The sequence below is a fragment of the Amblyomma mixtum genome, chromosome 7, assembly GCF_055824585.1.
Source record: "Amblyomma mixtum isolate Tamu chromosome 7, ASM5582458v1, whole genome shotgun sequence".
In the NCBI taxonomy this organism is placed as follows: Eukaryota; Metazoa; Arthropoda; class Arachnida; order Ixodida; family Ixodidae; genus Amblyomma; species Amblyomma mixtum.
Window position 1 is genome coordinate 151039175 of NC_143018.1, and position 19502 is coordinate 151058676.

Genomic DNA, 19502 nt, shown 5'->3' on the forward strand with positions numbered 1-19502 from the left:
CGACGACCAATACCATATGTCTGTCCATTGGGCCTGCGAAATCTGCGTGTAGTCTGCTCCATTTTTCCCCGGTTGCTGGCCACGCCAAAGGTATCTGTGCTGGTGGCATCGCAGCGACCTGTGCACAAATAGAGCATGATTTCACCAGTCGCTCTATGTCAGAATCCAGACCCGGGTACCAAAACAGCGTTCTCGCCGTGCTTTTCATGGACGTCATACCAGGGTGCGTCTCATGGAGCAGACACAACAAACGCTTTGCCGCCACCATAGGTAGAACAATGCGATGTCCCCAGTACACCAAATTGTGGCTCACGGTTAGCTCTGTTTCCTCCGCCGTTTCCTCAAGACACTGGGCATACAAAACGTACTCGTCGGCAGCGACATCCCGTGGCTCCGTAACCGGCAATGGCAAGCGACTGAGGGCGTCGGCATTGGAATTCTCGCTGCCCTTGCGGTACTGCAATGTGTAGCTGTAGTTGCCAAGGGTCAAGGCCCAGCGATGGATTCTCGCAGCCGCCATCGGTGGTATTGCTTTGCCTGGACTGAATAAACCAGTAAGAGGCTTGTGGTCGGTTACTAACACGAACCGATGTCCGTACAAGTAGTCCTTGAACCGTGCGACGCCGAATACCAGTGCCAGTTCTTCCTTTTCTAATGAGAGTAGTTACGCTCTGCCTTTGTGAGTGTCCTGGACCGGAACCCGATGGGGTAGTCAACACCGTTCACACGGTGGGACAAAACGGCCCCAATGCCAACTGGTGACGCATCGCACTCGAGCCGCAGTGGCTTATCCGGGTCGAAATGAGCAAGGAACTTGGAAGCCACAATTGCCTGCTTAACTTTCTGAACAGCTTTTTCTTGTTCCTTGTTCCACTGCCACTTGGCTCCTTTAGCTAGGAGGGCGTACAGCGGAGCCAGCACAGTGGCCAGATTGGGCAAGAACTTGCCGTAATAATTTACAAGTCCGAGAAAAGCTTTCAGCTCACTCACCGAAGTAGGTTCTGGGGCTTCGATAACAGCCTTGATGTTATCGTCCTTTGGTCGCAGACCCTTAGCGTCGATCCGATGGCCGAGAAAAGTGACTTCGTCTTGCCGGAATTTGCACTTATTCCTGTGCAGTCGGAGACCGTACTCCCGCAGGCGCTGCAGCACCCTCTTCAGCCTTGATACATCGCCCTTTTTTTCACCGATGATAATATCATCCAGGTACACCTGCACTCCTGGAATATCGCCCAGCGCAGATGTCCTCGTTTGCCGCACCGGTAGCACACCGCGTGAAGGTGTTTGCATTCCCCCTCGGTGTGCGACTCGCCACCACACCTGCCACATGTATCGCGCTTCTCCAGCCATGGGCGCGGCTTCGATGAACGGCTCTTTTGACGGGCAAAATGTACCTCTCCTGGCTCTGCACAGTGCATGCTTTTGGCGTTCTGGGAGGCTTTCTGTGCTGAGACAGCAAAGTCTTCCGCCTCTTCTAGTGTAAGCTTCCGTTGAGTCAGTAAATGTCGCCGGACGTCTTCATCTTGCACACCGCACACAATTCTGTACCGTAACATGCGCTCCAGAGACGTTCCGAAGTTGCCCTTCTCTGCTAGCCGTCTAATTTCCGCAATGAAGTCATGGGCAGATTCCCCGTCTTTTTGCGAGCGCCTGAAAAAGCATAACTTGCAGCGATCACGTTAACTTGCGGAGCGTAGTGGTCTTCGAAATGCTGGACGACTTCTTCGTTAATGAGCTCATTCACTTGTTTTGGATGACACCGCCCCTGCACCACTCGCACCGCACTGTCTGTGAGCGAAGCTATGAGCAGCGCTCGCTTCTTCGTTGGTTGCGCGATGCTATGGGCTTCAAAGTAAGCCTCTAGCCGAACACGATACGTAGGCCACGTACAGTCTTTGTCAAAAGTAACCAGGCTGCATGGTTTGCTTCTAGCTCGTACAGTGGAGCCCTGACAGCTTCCCTGAAGCTGAAATAGTCGTTAAAGGTATGGAAGTGGGGTCTTCTTACTTTCCAACACCTTTCGATCTTTAGGAAAGCCACAAGGGCTCCACTGTACAAGCTAGAAGCAAACCATACAGCCTGGTTACTTTTGACAAAGCCGGTACCTTCTGCATCCGTGAATTCCGGTGGCCGCCCGGCACTCATTCTTGAGCACGTAAGTTCGCCTAGCGCCGGCGCGCTATCTCGTCGCCACTGTTATATAGCATCACGCAGGAATGACACAACAAGAACGAACGATTTATTCAGGCAGCTCCTTTTATAGCCCGCCGGTGAGGTGACGTTGTGATCACGTGGTCATGACAAGGTTTGCCGACGACGCATCACAGCCAAAACACCAGAGAGGCTACGTTGTTTGGGTCGTTTCGTCTCTTCAATTCCCCGTGGTCGTCTGTGTTTGGGCTATATTTTCACGACCCAAAGAGCCGTTCAGGCAGAAGTAGGGGAGAAGCCAAGAATGAGGTCGGCTTTAATGCGAAAAAATAATATTCTCATTACGGGAACGCTGGCGGCGTCTGTGTGTTAGTGTGTGTGCCTGTGTGCTCGTAGATGGTGCAGAAAATCCGAGCCATTGCAAGAATAGGGTAACGTCAACAAGCCGCCGTATGACGCACACAGGAAACCGAGCACCGCCACTTCAGACAATCATGTAATTGTCGTTCCCCTATATATATTCACCACTAGCCAACCTCCAGGTGGCGCCAGTTTTCCTGACAACATTCGCGCCAAAACAGCGACGCAATCATTTGTCGTACATAGAGCACTGCACGGGCCTCAATCTGAGGCCCAAGCCCGGCCCGGGCCCGCGACCTGAAGCCCGAGCCCGGCCCGTTTCACAGTAACGCTTGAGGTATACCGCTCACTCTGAGCAAGTTCACTGCTACTGGACCGATAAGAAACTGGCCGACAAAGGTTCTGAAACCACAGTTTGGCTTGCAGAAAGTTGGTTCTTTTTAACCCAGAAGGAAGCGATTTAAGAGTTGTGCTCGGCAGGCCCGTCTTTTGGACAGTGATCTCGTGTAGGTGCGCAATGATAAACTCGGGGAGTTCGGAGAGCCAAACAAAAAGAGCTGCTTACCCGCGCAGTAGATCACTTTGCATTCCCCCATGATTTTAATCAGTTATATTTTGCCGCCCGAACGTATAAACATTAAAGCTGCCTAGCAAGCGGTGGGATGACATTTTTTTTAGTGGACGCGATCTCAGAGGTTGAACTCATAGCCGAACTGGTCGCTTTTCATCAGAAACAAAAAGCTGAAAGGCTTGAGTATTTCACGGTGTGTGTTTTGAAGACCGTAAGCGTCCTAAACTAATATGTTCTTCCCGAATGCATTTTAATAGTGTATAGGTATGTTTTGGGATGACGAACGATCAATTTCCAATTAAGAGCGGTTGAAGACCGGAGGATGAAGAAGCGAAGAGGGGTAGACTTATGAGATGAGATTTACAAACTCTCACGAGATTTTGTGGCTATTTCATTTAGGAGACGTTCCGGTCAGCTGATCAAAAAGAAAACCAAACGCGCTTTAGTTCTTGAATTTTACCACATGAGAAAAATATAGCTATAAAATAAAAGCTGTAATGAGACGACTCGCACAATTAGTGTGAACGGCCGGTCTTTGTTCAAGCGGTGCTGTTCAGCTGGCCAGCGTTCGCAAGCGCGCTCCCGAGCTTCGTCAGCTTCGTCTTCTATCTTCTTCGTCTCCTTCGTCGGCGCTAGCCGCTGGGGCAGCAAACCCCAACTCTCTCTATTACAATACCCCCGGGGTGAAAAGGCGCCATCCTGGCTGCCTAAGGGCTCGAGACGATGGCTGGGTCGTAGTAGGGCTTCAGGCGGTCTTGGTGCACAATTTCACGGCCGCGGCGGCGATTGTCAGACGAAGGCGTGAGGGGCTCGATCAGGTAGTTAACTGGGGATGTCTGCTGAACAACGCGATAGGGGCCTTGGTATTGGCTCAGCAGTTTTGTAGACTGCTCCGAGCTGGAGGAGGGCACCGAAAGCCAAACCAAGGATTGAGGAGCATAAGGCGGCGGCAGACCGGGGGAAGCGGCGCGGGCGCTTTTCTGACGGTGCTGGTCGTGAGAAGTAAAGGAACGGGCCAGTTGACGGCATTCTTCGGCGTACGCAGCGGATTGAGAGACGGTGGTCAATTCGGACGTATCGGGGCAGTAAGGGAGTATGGTGTCCATGATGGAGGAAGGCTCGCGACCATAGAGAAGAAAATACAGGGAAAAACCAGTAGTGGCTTGCGTTGCAGAATTGTAAGCGTAGGTAACGAAAGGGATAACGCGGTCCCAGTCTGAGTGATCGGCAGAAATGTACTTGGCCATCATATCGCCGAGGGTCCGGTTAAAGCGCTCGGTCATGCCGTTGGTCTGCGGATGGTACGAAGACGTCGTGCGGTGAACGATATGACATTCCCGAAGGAGGGCTTCCACGACGCCGGACAAGAAGACGCGACCCCGATCGCTGAGCAATTCCTTAGGCGCACCGTGACGAAGAATGATGTTCTGAAGTATGAAACCGGCTACCTCAGAGGCGGTCGCAGCTGGTAACGGTGCAGTTTCCGGATAGCGCGTGAGATGATCAATGGCGACGATGATCCAGCGGTGGCCGGCGGCAGTGAAGGGAAGAGGGCCATAAAGGTCAATTCCAACACGGTCAAATGGCCGGACGGGACACAGTAAAGGTTGCAGAGGAGCAGGTGAGTGCGGTGGTGGGTTCTTCCGACGCTGACATTCCAGGCAAGAGCGTATGTACTGGCGGACAAAACGGTACATGCCCCGCCAATAATACCGAAGGCGTAGGCGGGTAAAAGTTTTTAGCAGACCGGCATGACCGCATTGCGGGTCATCATGATAACTGGCACAAATGGCGGAGCGGAGATGCCTAGGAATCACGAGCAGCCATTTGCGACCATCGGGGAGGTAGTTCCGACGGTACAGCAGCTGGTCACGCACGACAAAGTGATGGGCTTGACGACGGAGCGCTCGAGAAGGGAGGTGCGCTGAGCGGTTGGCTAGGAAATCCAGAAGAGAAGTAATCCAAGGATCCTTGCGCTGCTCAGAAGCCATATCAATAGAGTCAAGAGAAGGTGTGAGGCCGGAAATAGATGGTGGGTCAGGCTCAGAGGTCACAGGGGAGCGCGAGAGAGCGTCGGCGTCGGAGTGTTTACGGCCGGAACGATAAATGACCCGAATGTCGTAATCTTGTAAACGCAGAGCCCAACGAGCGAGGCGGCCAGACGGATCTTTGAGTGACGACAGCCAACAAAGGGCATGGTGATCGGTAATGACATCGAACGGGCGCCCATATAAGTAAGGACGAAATTTTGTGATCGCCCAAATAATCGCCGAACATTCTTTTTCTGTGACGGAATAATTAGTCTCCGCTTTTGTGAGCGCACGGCTGGCGTAAGCAACAACGTACTCATTGAAACCGGGTTTCCGCTGAGCTAGAACGGCACCGAGACCAATGCCGCTGGCGTCTGTGTGCAGTTCTGTAGGCGCGGAAGGGTCGAAATGGCGCAAGATCAGAGGAGAGGTGAGGAGCTGGCGCAGCGTTGAAAAAGCTTCGTCGCATGCAAGGGACCAAGCCGACAAGTCGTTGCTACCAGCGAGAAGTTGCGTCAGCGGGGCGATAACGGCAGCAAAATTCTTGATGAACCGGCGAAAGTAGGAGCAAAGGCCAAGAAAGCTTCTGAGTTCTTTCAGGGATGTGGGCTTCGGGAAAGCAGCAACTGCGCGGAGCTTGGCAGGGTCCGGGAGTACACCATCCTTGGACACGACGTGGCCTAGGATAGTCAGCTGTCGGGCGCCGAAGCGACACTTTTTCAAGTTTAGCTGCAGTCCAGCGTCACTGAGGCAGCGAAGAACACTCTCGAGGCGAAGAAGATGGGAAGGAAAATTCTGGGAGAAGATGACAACATCGTCCAAGTAGCAGAGGCATGTCTGCCATTTAAGCCCACGGAGGATGTTGTCCATCATACGCTCAAATGTGGCAGGCGCGTTGCAGAGACCGAAGGGCATCACATTAAATTCATACAGCCCATCAGGTGTGATGAAAGCTGTTTTCGGGCGATCGACTTCGGCCATCGGCACCTGCCAGTACCCAGAGCGCAGATCAAACGAAGAAAAGTACTCTGCTCCCTGCAGGCAATCCAGCGCGTCATCTATACGAGGCAGGGGGTAGACGTCCTTCCGAGTAATTTTGTTTAGCCGGCGGTAGTCTACGCAGAATCTAATGGAGCCGTCCTTTTTCTTCACGAGCACGACCGGAGAAGACCACGGGCTGTGAGAGGGCTGGATCACGCCGCGGTGTAGCATGTCGTTCACCTGTTCATCAATGATGCGGCGCTCGGCGGAGGAGACGCGGTAGGGGCGTTGGTGCAAGGGTCCATGGGTGCCAGTGCCGATATGGTGGCGAACCGCTGCTGCACGACCCAACGGTGCTTGAGGGGAGTCGAAGGATGCGCGGAAGCGCTGCAGCAAAGCGATGAGCTGGGCGCGGTGGTGAGGTGGTAGAGCGGCATCGACAGAATGGGAAAACATATCCGAGGAGGACGGGTCGGCGATGTCAGCGGGAGGAGTGAGGGCGTTGATGTCATGGGCGGCAGGCTCATCAAGGACAGGAGAAGCGTCGTCGAGATCGATGACATCAACTGTGCCAAGCGATTCTCCCCGAAGTAAAGTGGTGGGGAAAGGCAACGGGTTCGCGACGTACAGGGCACCACAACCACCAGAAAGTGTGAGCACGGCATGAGGGAGCATGACAGATTTTCGGTGCGCACAAAGAGGAGAGGGTGAATAAAGGACAGTAGCGTCAGAGAGGGCAGCACAAGTCAGCGGCACGAGAACAGATGAGAAAGCTGGCACGTCGACGTCGTCAGCGGCGAGAATAGGCGCGGCGGTAACAGGGGAGGCGTCCAGAAGAGCATCACACAGCGGCGACAAATTAATTTCAGCACGTGCACAGTCAATGATGGCGTGATGCGCGGACAGAAAGTCCCACCCGAGGATGATGTCATGAGAGAAGCGGGTGAGAACGAAGAACTCAATGGTGTAGGAGAGGCCATGGATGACGAGGCGGGCAGTGCACGCTGCCAGAGGGCGAATGGGGTCAGCGCTGGCGGTGCGAAGCGAAAGGTCCGAAAGCGGCGTCATCACTTTTTTTAGTCTGCGGCACAAGTTGCGACTAATGATGGACACGGCAGCACCAGTGTCAATGAGCGCGTCAACAGTAACGCCTTCAACGATCACTTCAATAACATTCGTAGGAGCGGTGATAGGGCTTGAGACGGTCGTCGACGGCGCAGTTCTTGCCTCCGGAACTGCGGCGCCTAGTTTTCCGCTTGGAGGGGTGGTGACCGGCGGCGCATAGGAGAGAGCGAACGGCGCCGAGGAGACGGCGACCGATGGCTGCGGTTGTAGGAGTCGGAGCTGGAAGGGGAGGGATTCTGAGGAGGCAGAGCAGAAGAGACAGGTACGGAAGGCAACGGAACGTCGTACGTCGGCGGGCGCCCGTAGTCGTGAGAACCGGATCCGCGCGTGCGGCACCAGCGGGCCACGTGACCAGCGAGACCGCAAGCATAGCATATCGGGCGGTTATCTTGGGTACGCCACGGATTCATAGGGCGGGGACCGGTTCGAGGCAGAGGATGGTGAGTGAGTGGCAGTGCAGGGGCGAGCTGCCGCTGAGGGTACACGGTGACAGGTGGCGAATAAGCAGGCACAACTGGCTGAGGTCGTGGCCGGGCGAGTGCTTCTGCATAGGTCAGCGGTGCAGTGACCAGAGGGGGTGGATTAGTGGGCGGCAGGACCTCAGCTACCTGCTCCTGGAAGACACGCTGAATAGATGGCGACAGCGATGGCGTTGGGATGGATTGGCAGGTAACGAGCGATAATTGACGAGCGACTTCCTCCCGCACAAACTGCTTGATGTGCTGAAGTGCCGGCTGATCGTGGGCAGGACTGCCTGCTCCAAGCTCGAAATGGTGTCGTCCGAGCAATTGGTACGGCGGGTGACATGTCGCTGTTTGCGAAGCTCGTCGTAACTCTGACACAAAGACACCACGTCGGAAACGGTTTGGGGATCTTTGGACAACAACATTTGAAACGCATCGTCCTCAATCCCTTTCAGAATGTGTCGGATTTTGTCTGCTTCGCTCATAGATGGATTGAGCCGCTTACACAAATCAACGACGTCCTCGATATAGCTCGTGAAGTTCTCGCCGTTCTGCTGGGCACGACTGCGCAACCGTTGTGCAGCACGAAGTTTTCGGACAGCGGGGCGGCCGAAGACGTCAGTCAGGCTGGTTTTTAGAGCCGCCCAGGTAGTAAAATCCGCTTCGTGGTTGCGGAACCACAAATTGGCGACATCGGTCAAGTAGAAGATGACATTCGTGAGCTTTACGACGTCATCCCACTTGTTGTAAGCACTCACGCGTTCGTAGGAGGCCAGCCAATCTTCTACATCGGTGTCGTCAGTGCCGCTGAAAATCGCAGGGTCGCGCTGACGGACGGCACCGGAACAGATGACAGCGGCGGGGACAGGTTGGGCCGAAGTTTCGGTTGTCGTGGTAGAGCCTGGTAGCCTCGGCATTGTGGCGTAGCTCCAGGAGAAGAGCAAGCAGCACCTCCACCAAGTGTAATGAGACGACTCGCACAATTAGTGTGAACGGCCGGTCTTTGTTCAAGCGGTGCTGTTCAGCAGGCCAGCGTTCGCAAGCGCGCTCCCGAGCTTCGTCAGCTTCGTCTTCTATCTTCTTCGTCTCCTTCGTCGGCGCTAGCCGCTGGGGCAGCAAACCCCAACTTTCTTTATTACAAAGCTATGTTTTTGGTGCTTAAGGGCCCAAGAGGAGTCAGGCTGTGAGAGACACCGAAGCAGAGAGCTCCGTATCATTTCCACCGCCTGAATTTCTTCAACGAACAATGATACTACAAAATACATGGCTGTCATGCTTGCCGCCTAAATAGAAATGCGGCCGCCGAGGTTAGGAGCAAACCGTGGTTCCCCGGCTCAGTAATCAAGCGCCTTGACCACTAAGCCACCGCGGCGTGGAAATAAGGAAATAGGTAAGTCAATGAATAAAGCTTAGTTTTTTTCTCAGCGCGTACCATGGCCCATAGCTCATCCGTGTCGCTGCTCCAATGCCGCAGTTGTGTACTTCACTGTGCAATAGTGAGTTGGACACTAGCCGTTTCTGTACGGACCCAAGCCTGACTCGGGTCCGCAGCTTTAAGCCCGAGCCCGACCCGGGCCCGCAACTTCAGGCTCGGGCCCGGCCCAGGCCCGGCAAAACAAATCATGTCCCGGCCTGCGGGCCGGGCCGGGCCCGGGCTTTCGGGCCGGCCCAAGCCCGTGCAGTGCACTAGTCGTACAGCCTTCCGGATGATGTCATACGCACGCGTGTGGGTGTGGGTGTTGTAGTGTTTGTAATCGGCATCTAGCCGAATGTTACTACTCTGTTGGCCACTATGAGAGAATAAAAACATGGCGGCTTAAGTAACAGGCTAGCTTTATCAGTCCCTCGCCCAATCTCATCAATCGGACCCCATCACAGTCTCCGGGAACACTAAGACGGTGTCAGAAGTGCTCTTTTATCTCACGTGAGTACCACTACATCAAGAGTCAGTCCGTCCAATCACCCATCAGCAACAAGCGGCTACCGGCAATCGTAGCCATGGCACATGTGCTCCCTGCCTTCCCGAGTTTTGACCTTCGCGCTACCGATGACAACAATAGTGGTCACGAATGGACGAAGTGGATAGAAAGGTTTGAAAACTTTCTTTTAGCTTGCGATATCTCGGCAGATGCACGCAAGAAGGCGCTCCTCCTGCACTACGTCGGTGAAGAAGTCTACGACATATATCGCTCGCTCCCCGACAGTGCTGCGCAAGCTGCAACGGCTACAAGCACGACCCAAACCACGCAGAGTAGTACATCGACGCCGGAATACGATGCCGCTCGAGCGAAACTAAATGCATATTTTGCGCCGCGAGTGAACTCAACATTTGCTATCTACAAATTTCGTCAAGCTCAGCAAAACGGTGGTGAGTCACTGGACGCCTTCTACGCGCGCCTCCGGCAGCTTTCTCGCCACCGTAACTTCGAAAACGTCGACTCTGAAGTCAAGAACCAAATCATTCTCCCCACAACATCGTCTCGCCTCCGAAAGTATGCCATGCTTCATTCCCTCACGTTACCGGACGGGATGTGTCCGAAATCGAAAAGCACGTCGATAACAACGCGGCGGTGTTCACAGTGCACAAGGAAGGACAACACCATGGCCAACACCAAAGAAATGAACGACAGATGCCACGGCAGGCCTACACACCGCAGCGACCTCGTGTCTCGTCAGCAGATTGTCGCAACTGTGGCGGCAAGTGGCCTCACCAAGGCGGTCGGTCCAGTTGTGCTGCATGGGGCAAGACTTGCAAGGCATGTAACAAGGTTGGTCATTTTGCACGGTTCTGTCGCTCAACCAGGAGAACAGTACATGCAGTGGACTATGACAATGACTCAAACCCACAGTTAGCCTGCAGTAAGAAGAGTTCAAGTACTAGAGAGCCTGCAGCCACCTGTGACACCAGTCCAAGCAGCGACGAGTATGTTTTTGTTGCCATGACTTCCCCTCAAGCAAGTTCATCTCCAAAGGCTATTGTCACTGTCAACAATGTGCCAGTCACTTTCATAATCGACACAGGTGCTACGGTGTCAATTGCTGGTGAAAATGACTTCAAGAGCTGTCGCCTAAATATGAATATCCAAGAAACATCCATCAGAGTGTTCCCATACAAATCAACGTCTGCACTTCAACTTTTGGGCAATGTCTCTGTTACAATGCGATACAAAGATAAGTGCATTGAAGACGACATTTTTGTCATTCCAGGAAACTGTGCACCACTCCTAAGCTTCACAGCAGCAACCAACCTGGGGCTTGTCCAAATCACGTACCAAGTTTCTGACAATCCAGGTGACAAGTCAATCGTGGAAGCATTCCCCAAAATTGTTTAGTGGAGTTGGAAAACTCAAAAATCAGTACATCCACCTTTTTGTGAACGACACAGTCCCACCTGTTGCACAACCACACAGGCGTATTCCGTTTGCCTTACGTGATGCCACAGAAAAAGAACTTGAACGCCTCCTGTCAGAATGCATCATAGAGCCAGCCATCCGACCTACACCATGGGTGCCCCTGTGGTTATTGTGCCGAAACCACATCAGCCTGATGAAATTCGAATCTGCATTGACAAGCGTGTTTTGAACAGTGCTATTCAACGTGAACGACATTTGTGTCCAACAGTGGATGACATCATTGTTACCTTGAATGGAGCAACAGCATTCTCCAACCTTGACCTGAAGAATGGATATCATCAGTTGGAACTTGACACTTCTTCAAGGCAGCTCACAACTTTCTCAACACACGTCGGCTTGTTTCGCTACAAACGTCTCAACTTTGCGGCTGAAATCTTTCAAAACACCATCCGCCAAGTGCTCAATGGCATCCCGAATGTCCTGAATATTAGTGACGACATCCTTGTTTCTGGACAAACAAAACAAGAGCATGACGCCTCATTGAAAGCAGTTCTGCAGCGACTCCAAGAAGCTGGACTGACACTCAACGAGAAAAAGTGTCACTTTCATCAACGAGAACTGAACTTCTTTGGACTTATTTTCTCAGCTGATGGCGTTCGTCCTGATCCCAAGAAGATAGCAGCCTTCCTACAAATCAAAACACCAGATTCACCGCAAGAAGTGAAGAGCCTACTAGGCATGATCAACTATTCAGGCAGATTCCTGAGAAATCTAGCCGATCTCACATAGCCATTACGTGAACTGACATTGAAGAATGTTGCATGGGAGTGGACAGAACGACAGCAGAATGTTTTTGAGAGCTTAAAGCAAGCCATGTCAGATGCATCCACCCTTGCTTACTTTGGCCCATCCAAGCCGACAGAACTGGTAGTAGATGCAAGTCCACATGGACTGTGTGCTATCCTCACACAACGTGTCGGTGAACACATTGCAGTGATAGCCTATGCAAGTAGAGCGCTCACACCTGTTGAAAGCCGCTACTCCCAAATAGAACGTGGAATGCTCGCAGCTGTATGGGCAATGGAACACTTTCGCCTTTATCTTTGTGGAATTCACTTTCTTTTGCTGACTGATCACAAGCCTTTAGTGAGCATACTAGGAAACCCAAGATCATCACCATCTGCCCGCATTGAGCGCCTCGCTGTACGCATTCCACAGTACAAGTTTGATGTACAGCACACCGCAGGAAGTAGCAACCCTTCCGATTACCTTTCCAGGCACCCGATCCCTGAGATGAAAATACATGCCCGCATCGACAAAGTACCCAACGAGTATGTTAACTTCATCCAGTGCCACAGCATCCCAAATGCCTTCTCAGTTCAAGAAGTGGCTGAAGCAACTAAAGCAGACCAGCAGCTACAATTACTTGTCAGTGCTATCCAGCACCCGACACCTAGCAGCTGGGTCTCAGTTGAACTGAAGCCATTTGCATCCGTAAAGAATGAACTAACAACAACACCTGAGGGCATCGTTCTTCGAGGAACGCGCCTAGTTCTTCCCACTAGCCTGCAGAAGCAAGCAGTGCTGCTCGCCCACAAGGGTCATCAAGGGATCGTCAAAACAAAACAAATGCTGAGAGAAAAAATTTGGTTTCCAGGCATGGATAAACTAGTGCACACTTTGATTAAAAGCTGCCTACCATGTCAAGCAGTCATTCCCCAAGCAAAGCAAGAACCACTTGCCATCACTGAACCGCCCAATGGTCCCTGGGAGGAAGTTTCGGTTGACTTTTGTGGTCCGTTCCCAGATGGGAAGTACGCTATGGTGGTAATAGATGACTTCTCGCGATACCCAGTAGTCCAAGTCACACATTCCACAAGTGCGAACAATGTGCTTCCCTTGCTGCGACAAGTGTTTTGCCAGTTCGGAATCCCTGCACAAGTAAAAACTGACAATGGACCACCATTCCAAGGCAGAGAGTTTGCTGCACTCTCGAAAGAGTTAGGATTTCAACACCATCGGATCACACCTTTGTGGCCTCAAGCTAATGGTGAAGCAGAACGGTTCATGAGAACATTGAAAAAGCATGTTCACACAAGTCAGCTTGAGAACACAGATTGGAAAGTAGAGCTTGACACTTTCCTGATGTCATATAGATCTTCCAAACACCTTACAACAGGAAGATCACCACATGAACTGTTGTTTGGCAGACCAATGAGGAATCGTTTGCCGTGCTACACTTAAGCTCCTTCGCACAATGAAGACTGAACAAGGTAAAAAACAACCGTGCTCGAGAAAAAGGCATACAACAAACATCATGCTGACGCACGAAGACATACTCAACCACATCGCTTCTGTACCGGCCAACGAGTCTTGTGCAAGCAAGAGAAACGCGACAAGTTCACTCCATACTATGATCCAGACCCTTATACCATTGTAAGCATTCATGGATCACAAATCAAGGCATCGAGAGGAAACAGAGTAATAACGCGAAACTCAAGTTTTTTCAAAGATGTCTCCGGCCTCAAACAAGCATCAGCCACAACACAGCTCGACCGTGATGACATCATATATGCACCACCTGTAGTGAACTAGCCTGCGCCTCCTATATTGCACCCGCCTACACCACCTGCATTGCACCAGAGTTCTCCAACACGGCGCTATCCAAAGAAAAACAGAAGACCTCCACGTCATCTCTCTGACTTTGAAACCTGACTTTGTGACTGTTTGCCAGTGAGAGACCTCTCTACAGTGAACTGTGATAGTGTGTGCACATCCATTTAACTTTCCCCAAGGAGGGTAGTGTAGTGTTTGTAATCGGCATCTAGCTGAATGTTACCACTCTGTTGGGCCACTATGAGAGAATCATGTTTGCGGATGATTGTGTGATGTACAAAGAAATCAATAGCTCTGCCGACCAAATACTGCTAAACAAATCCCTGCTGTACATATCGGAATGGTGCGACAACTGGCAGGTGGCCCTCAACCTGGAGAAAACCGTCTGCATGACCGTCACAAGAAAGAAACAACCATTAAACTTCACTTATGGAATTGAACAGAAGTCCCTTACAAAAGTAGAGCAATTCAAGTATCTTGGTGTGATTATTAGCTCCGATCTACGATGGAACAAGCACGTGACACACATTGCCACAAAGGCACATTCCGCGCTTTATACCATAAGACGTTCCCTCGACTTGCTTCACCTGAAACAAAACTGTTAGCCTACATTTCACTTGTCCGCTCAGTTATAGAATACGGTATTATTGCCTGGTTGCCCTACACTAAACAATATATTGATAGATTAGAAAGTGTTCAGCGAAAAGCTGTCCGCTTCATTTATGACAAATACAGTCGCCATGACTCACCCTCACTGCTTTTACAAAAAGCCGGCCTATCTACAATTCACACACGAGCTAGACTGTTGCGGCGGCTTAAGTTCTTGTTCCTCCTCTTGAATAACGACACAAAACTTGATAAAACTAGATACCTGCTTACGCCTAATACACGTGTCACAAGAACAAAACATGAAAAACATCTATCTGAATATAGATACCACAGTGATGCATTCAAATTTTCATACTTCCCGCATGTAATCCGTGAGTGGAATATGTTGCCTTCTGAAATTGTAAGCCAGCTCACTCCTGAAGCATTCGTGTCGAAGGTAGCAAACCACTTTCAGAACGGTTAACATTGTCACCATGTGACAGAAGCAAACAGCCACAGAAACCAAGGGGCCATTTACCATGTTTCTTTCTATGAGAGTGAAAAGTTCCTTCTCTGCAATCTTTTATTGTGTACTTTTTCATGCATATGTGCACCCAATCCTGTTACGGCCTCAAAGAGAGGCCAACAGTATGTAATAAATGAATGAATTAATAAATAAATAAAAACATGGCGGCTTAAGTAACAGGCTCGCTTTATCAGTCCCTCGCCCAATCTCATCAATCGGACCCCATCACAGTCTCCGGGAACACTAAGGGTGTCAGTGCACCCAGTGATGCCTTCCCGTGCGTAAGCGGTCTTAAGTGCCTATGCCTAATATTACATTAATCACCGAGCCAGGCTTGGACGATGAACAAGGGAGGTCACGAGAGGCGGGCGCATCGAGTCATCCGTAGAGTCATCCAAAACCGTGCAGCCCGCTTTATTTCCTCCAACTATGACACCCGCTCTAGCATTACCAAAATAAAATTATCTGCCGATATCGAGCCTCTCGCGCATAGGCGTATAATTGCCCGTTTATCTTTATTCCATAAATTGTACTATTGTTTTCCCTCACTTCGACACTCCCTTCTGCTCCCTCCCCTCCGAACATCACGCCGTCTTTTCAACTCCATGAGCATCCTAAGACTTCATGGCTCCTCAAACGCATTTAACGAGTCATTTCTGCCTCTTGCCATTAATGAATGGAATTCACTACCCGAACGTATTGTCACTGAACGCGGTGCTCTTAAATTCCGCCAAATGCTGTCATTGCACTTCAAACCCCAATGTGGGAACTGTTGCCTTTGCGTTTTATTTTTATGTTATGATTGTTTGATCTACTACTGCACCTGTCTGCCTGATTTATAAACGTGTTTTTCTTTTTTTCTCTTTCCCAAGCAACGATTGTTTCACTGTATACTTTTCTTCACTGTTTACTTTTTTTTCCACTGTTTTTTTCACTGTTTTACTGTACTTTTTTGTATATATATTTTTTTGACCTAATAATGTCATTACTTGCTTCGATGTTCGCCCCCCCCCCCCCCCCTTATGTAATACTCCGCCAGGGGTCTTTAAGGGTCAATAAATGATGATGATGATGAAGAAGGCAGCGGTGAAGGCAGCACCTCCAGCAGTGCCACGACCTAAGGAGCCGTGCAGCCAGGCGCAGGAAAGAACCCAAGGTAGAACCAGTCAAACAAAGGATGAGAAGGCAGGCGTACAGCCCAACGACTGCACTAGGAACTGTGCTTTAATGAAACCAGCAACCTGCCAGCGAGGCTAGCATGGGCATGCGCGGTATAACCACCACCACATCCCGGAAATAACAAAGCAAATATAAGCAGCGTATCTATCGCCGGCGATCTAAGAGAGCGAATTCTTTTCTCAGCAAGAGCACTCAAGTACTGATACAATTATTGTCATGCTGTCACAAAGTCGTGCCTGCCTTGTGCGTCTTTTGCAGCAGAGGGAGGCAAGGCGCCTCTGTTTTTTAGGCACATGTCGCAGTGCGGTGATGAAGATTTCGTCCGCGTGGGCGGTTGACCACTCGCGACGCTTGAGGGTGAAGGTCAATCCGCCCGCTCCTAGTATTATCGCCGGGTAGCGAGCACTTGCACGTTGTGGGTTGACGGGGAGCTGTCGGTTGAATGCACCGGCACCCTTCCCGACCTTCGCAAGTTAGCATCGCTCCTCGTTAGGACCGTGGCTTTCCCTCACGTTACTTCTCGTTTTTTTTTCGTGTTTTTTTTTCCCTTTTACATCTGCGAATCGTTGGTGCGCTATGCATTTTGCTTCTTTTTGTTTGTTTGCCACGAGAACACGGCGGCGGGAAAACCGCGAACCTAGGAGTTGGCGTAGAGATTTCGGTGCGTGCGGACGTGAGTGGGGACAGCCACGGTCGGCAAGCGAGCCTAGGCGGGTGTCTGACGCGTAGAGCACGGCGACGGCGGCCCCGAAGACGCCTGGCCCAAGTTCTCCCGTATCCGCAACACCCCATCAGCCCCCGCGTGCTTCCGCAGCCCGACAGTATACCTGCGACCGGACCTTGCCATCCCGCAGCTAAGCCACCGTTTCTCCCCACTCGCTTAACCCTTTTCTTTGTCCTGTTGCTGTTTCTCGTCCTAACCTTTTGCACAGTATTGCTTTGTTCTTGTAACGTTGTTGTATTTTCTCCCCCTGATGTTTTCGTCTGCATATAATACTGTGCGTCTTCATCTTATGCTTGTTATTTGCGTTGCGCCTGTGTATTGACGCTAATTTGCTTGGGTTTGTTTTGTAACCTTTTGCCGCTGTTTTTACTGAGAGTGCAGTGGTGGGCTGGTTGGCCCGATTAATTATACTTTCGGCGCCAATCAACCATTAAGCCGCCCACAGTATCGTAACGTATGCATGCTGATGAGGTATGCTTCTAGAATTTCGCACTATTCTTTGCCCCTGCTTGTTCAACTCTTTATCGTCTGACCGAGCTTTCCGTCGTTCCCAAGGATGCGGTCGGTTTTTCACTCACCGAGCGAGGCCTAACCCGAGCGCCAACGGCCGCCCTTACCGCTAAGCGCGGAGGCAATATTCCTTGAAGTAGGACGCTCTGGGTGGTCCATTCGAAGCGAACGAATATTTTTTCAAATGTATGTTGAACTAACCAGCCCCGGACGAACTGCGAGAAAAAAAAGTTTGCGCTAATAACTATGCGCAACACAAAATGACAACGAAATGACGAGGCACCTCTAAACACTATTTAACTTCAAATGTATTTCCAACCAACTATCCCAGCGCGAAGTTTCACTGCAGGAAAAAATTAGCGACATTCACGCAATTGACGCCACGCTGCGGTGGCGCCTCGAACTAGTTAAAGAAACAAGCATGCGCGGAAAACCACGTAGCTTGCTCCGTTTCTTCAGTTTTACTGTAAAAATAGCAGGTGTTTCCGGGAAGCCCGGCACTATTTCTTAAAGAAACGTTTTCTGAGGCGCATAAGTGAATCATTCTAACTAATAGCATAATTATTTCAGACCGTTAACTTTTTAACCATCCCAATTAGGAGCCTGGTTGCAAATAAATACTTGTAGCGGGCCGTTAGCACTAGTCATATTAGTATTTCGAATTATGCGAACGCGATTATTCTCAGTCAACAAATTTTGGCCATCTTGCGCCAAAGCACGCGTACTTCCGTCAGAAAAGAGCGCATCTTTGGCCAGAGAGAAACAACGTCCTCAGCGGGCGTCAGTCCGTGGTGGCGCACGTGAAATTTCCTGCCTCTCTCTCTCTAGCGCGCGTGCGCTGGGGAGAAGACTCGCACATTTCGGAAGCGGCAAGAGGCGGCCAAAAGTTGTTGAGCCACAGCGCCGACGATACGCTTTCTCGAAATTCCAATAACTGATGTGACTGTCGACAATGGTCTAGTTGCAATAATACCAATCTATTTTTAAAGATGTATGCAGAATGGACGGCTAGATATTGTTAATTATCTTTTATGAAATCTTTGATCACGCGTACGCTTCGTGATTACTGTAAAATTGGTAAGGTTACCCCATGGGGAGTTGCAGTGCAATACAGAAAAAAAAATTATGGCTGAGGCTTAGCTAAGGTTAAGCCTAGTCAGATGCGAAGCATACTGGTGGCTAGGCTTGGTAATACATGGCTTTCCTTGGTTGCATACTTGGTCATTTTAATACAACCACTAGAAGCCTTCGTCGTGGGGGAAGACAACGGCATGGCTACAGCGGAACGCCGACTAACCCCGAGACGCGCGTTGGGTGAGCGCCTGGATTGCCACGGAAGCCGCGTCTGCCTGCCCGGTGGAGCGAGCGTTTCACCTACACCGAGTGTGAACGCGCGTTCGAAATGCGCGGGAATGCCACTCGAGGACATTCCGGCGTCTGTGCGATGGCATCGTCACGACGACGTCACGGTGTCACGTGACGGCTAGGGGTCCCACGGCGACGGCGCGAGGTGGAGGCCGCCTCTCTCATCCGATGTCACGCGGTGCGACGTCACGGTGTCACGTGGTGTGACGTCACGGCGCCACGTGGTGTGACGTCACGGTGTCACGTGGTCTGACGTCACGGTGTCAGTGGTATGACGTCACGGTGTCACGTGGTGTGACGTCACGGTGTCACGTAGTGTGACGTCTAGGGGTACCACGCCGACGGCGTGAGTGGTAGCTCTAGCAATATGCTTCGCATAAAACAAACTCGCAGAGCGACAAGTTGAAACAGAAGCGCTGACTTCCAACTGACTTATTAGATGAGACAACCTCTTACAAACTGCTTTCAAAAAACAACCAAGAAAAGGGAGTTGCATGGTGCATCACGTCGTCTGCATTTGTCAGGGCGACGGAAGGACCATGCAGCCTGGATGTCTTTAGCATACGCAGTTCAGCATACGCTGAACTTTTAGTTCAGCGTATGCTAGCAGAGACGCAAAAATAAACTGAGCCTATAGTGGCGCCATCTGGTTCTCAGGACGGGAACCATTACTGTAAACAAACTTACTCTCCTCTTAAGCCTAGAAGGGGAGAATTGTCACTCTAGATAAAAAATAAAGCAAATTCATCACTTTTACGTTTTCTTATAGGCAAGATGAGACGAAGCGAAAGACCGGTGCACCATTTATAGCCAGTGAAAAGGGCAGCAACAACGAGAATTCAGTCCGAAGCGAGGGGTCCGGCTATGGTGGCTTAGTCTGGCTTCGAAGAGCGCCGCCATGTTTGTCGCCGGGCCCAGCGGCGGGCGGAAGACCGATGCGAGAGCAGAGCGCCCTCATT

The 19502-nt window shown here is 51.1% G+C and overlaps 2 protein-coding genes across 14 annotated transcripts in view; one reads left to right on the forward strand and one right to left on the reverse strand.

Moving 5' to 3' along the window:
• The window catches only part of LOC149337857 (uncharacterized), a 111588-nt gene that overhangs the window by 33765 nt on the left and 58321 nt on the right, over nt 1-19502 (reverse strand). For 8 of the 13 annotated variants that reach the window (XM_089553566.1, XM_089553573.1, XM_089553569.1 and 5 more), the window contains one exon: nt 12778-12968. The exons of the other annotated variants lie outside the window; for them this stretch is intronic. In XM_089553566.1, the coding sequence (XP_089409692.1) occupies nt 12778-12907 (130 nt within the window). In that variant the 5' untranslated portion in view covers nt 12908-12968. The remainder of the gene's footprint in view (nt 1-12777; nt 12969-19502) is intronic. 13 annotated transcript variants of the gene reach the window in all.
• LOC149337858 (uncharacterized) lies at nt 9634-10535 on the forward strand. The gene has a single exon (XM_089553654.1). The coding sequence runs from the start codon at nt 9681-9683 to the stop codon at nt 10533-10535; it is 855 nt and encodes a 284-aa protein (XP_089409780.1). The 5' UTR covers nt 9634-9680.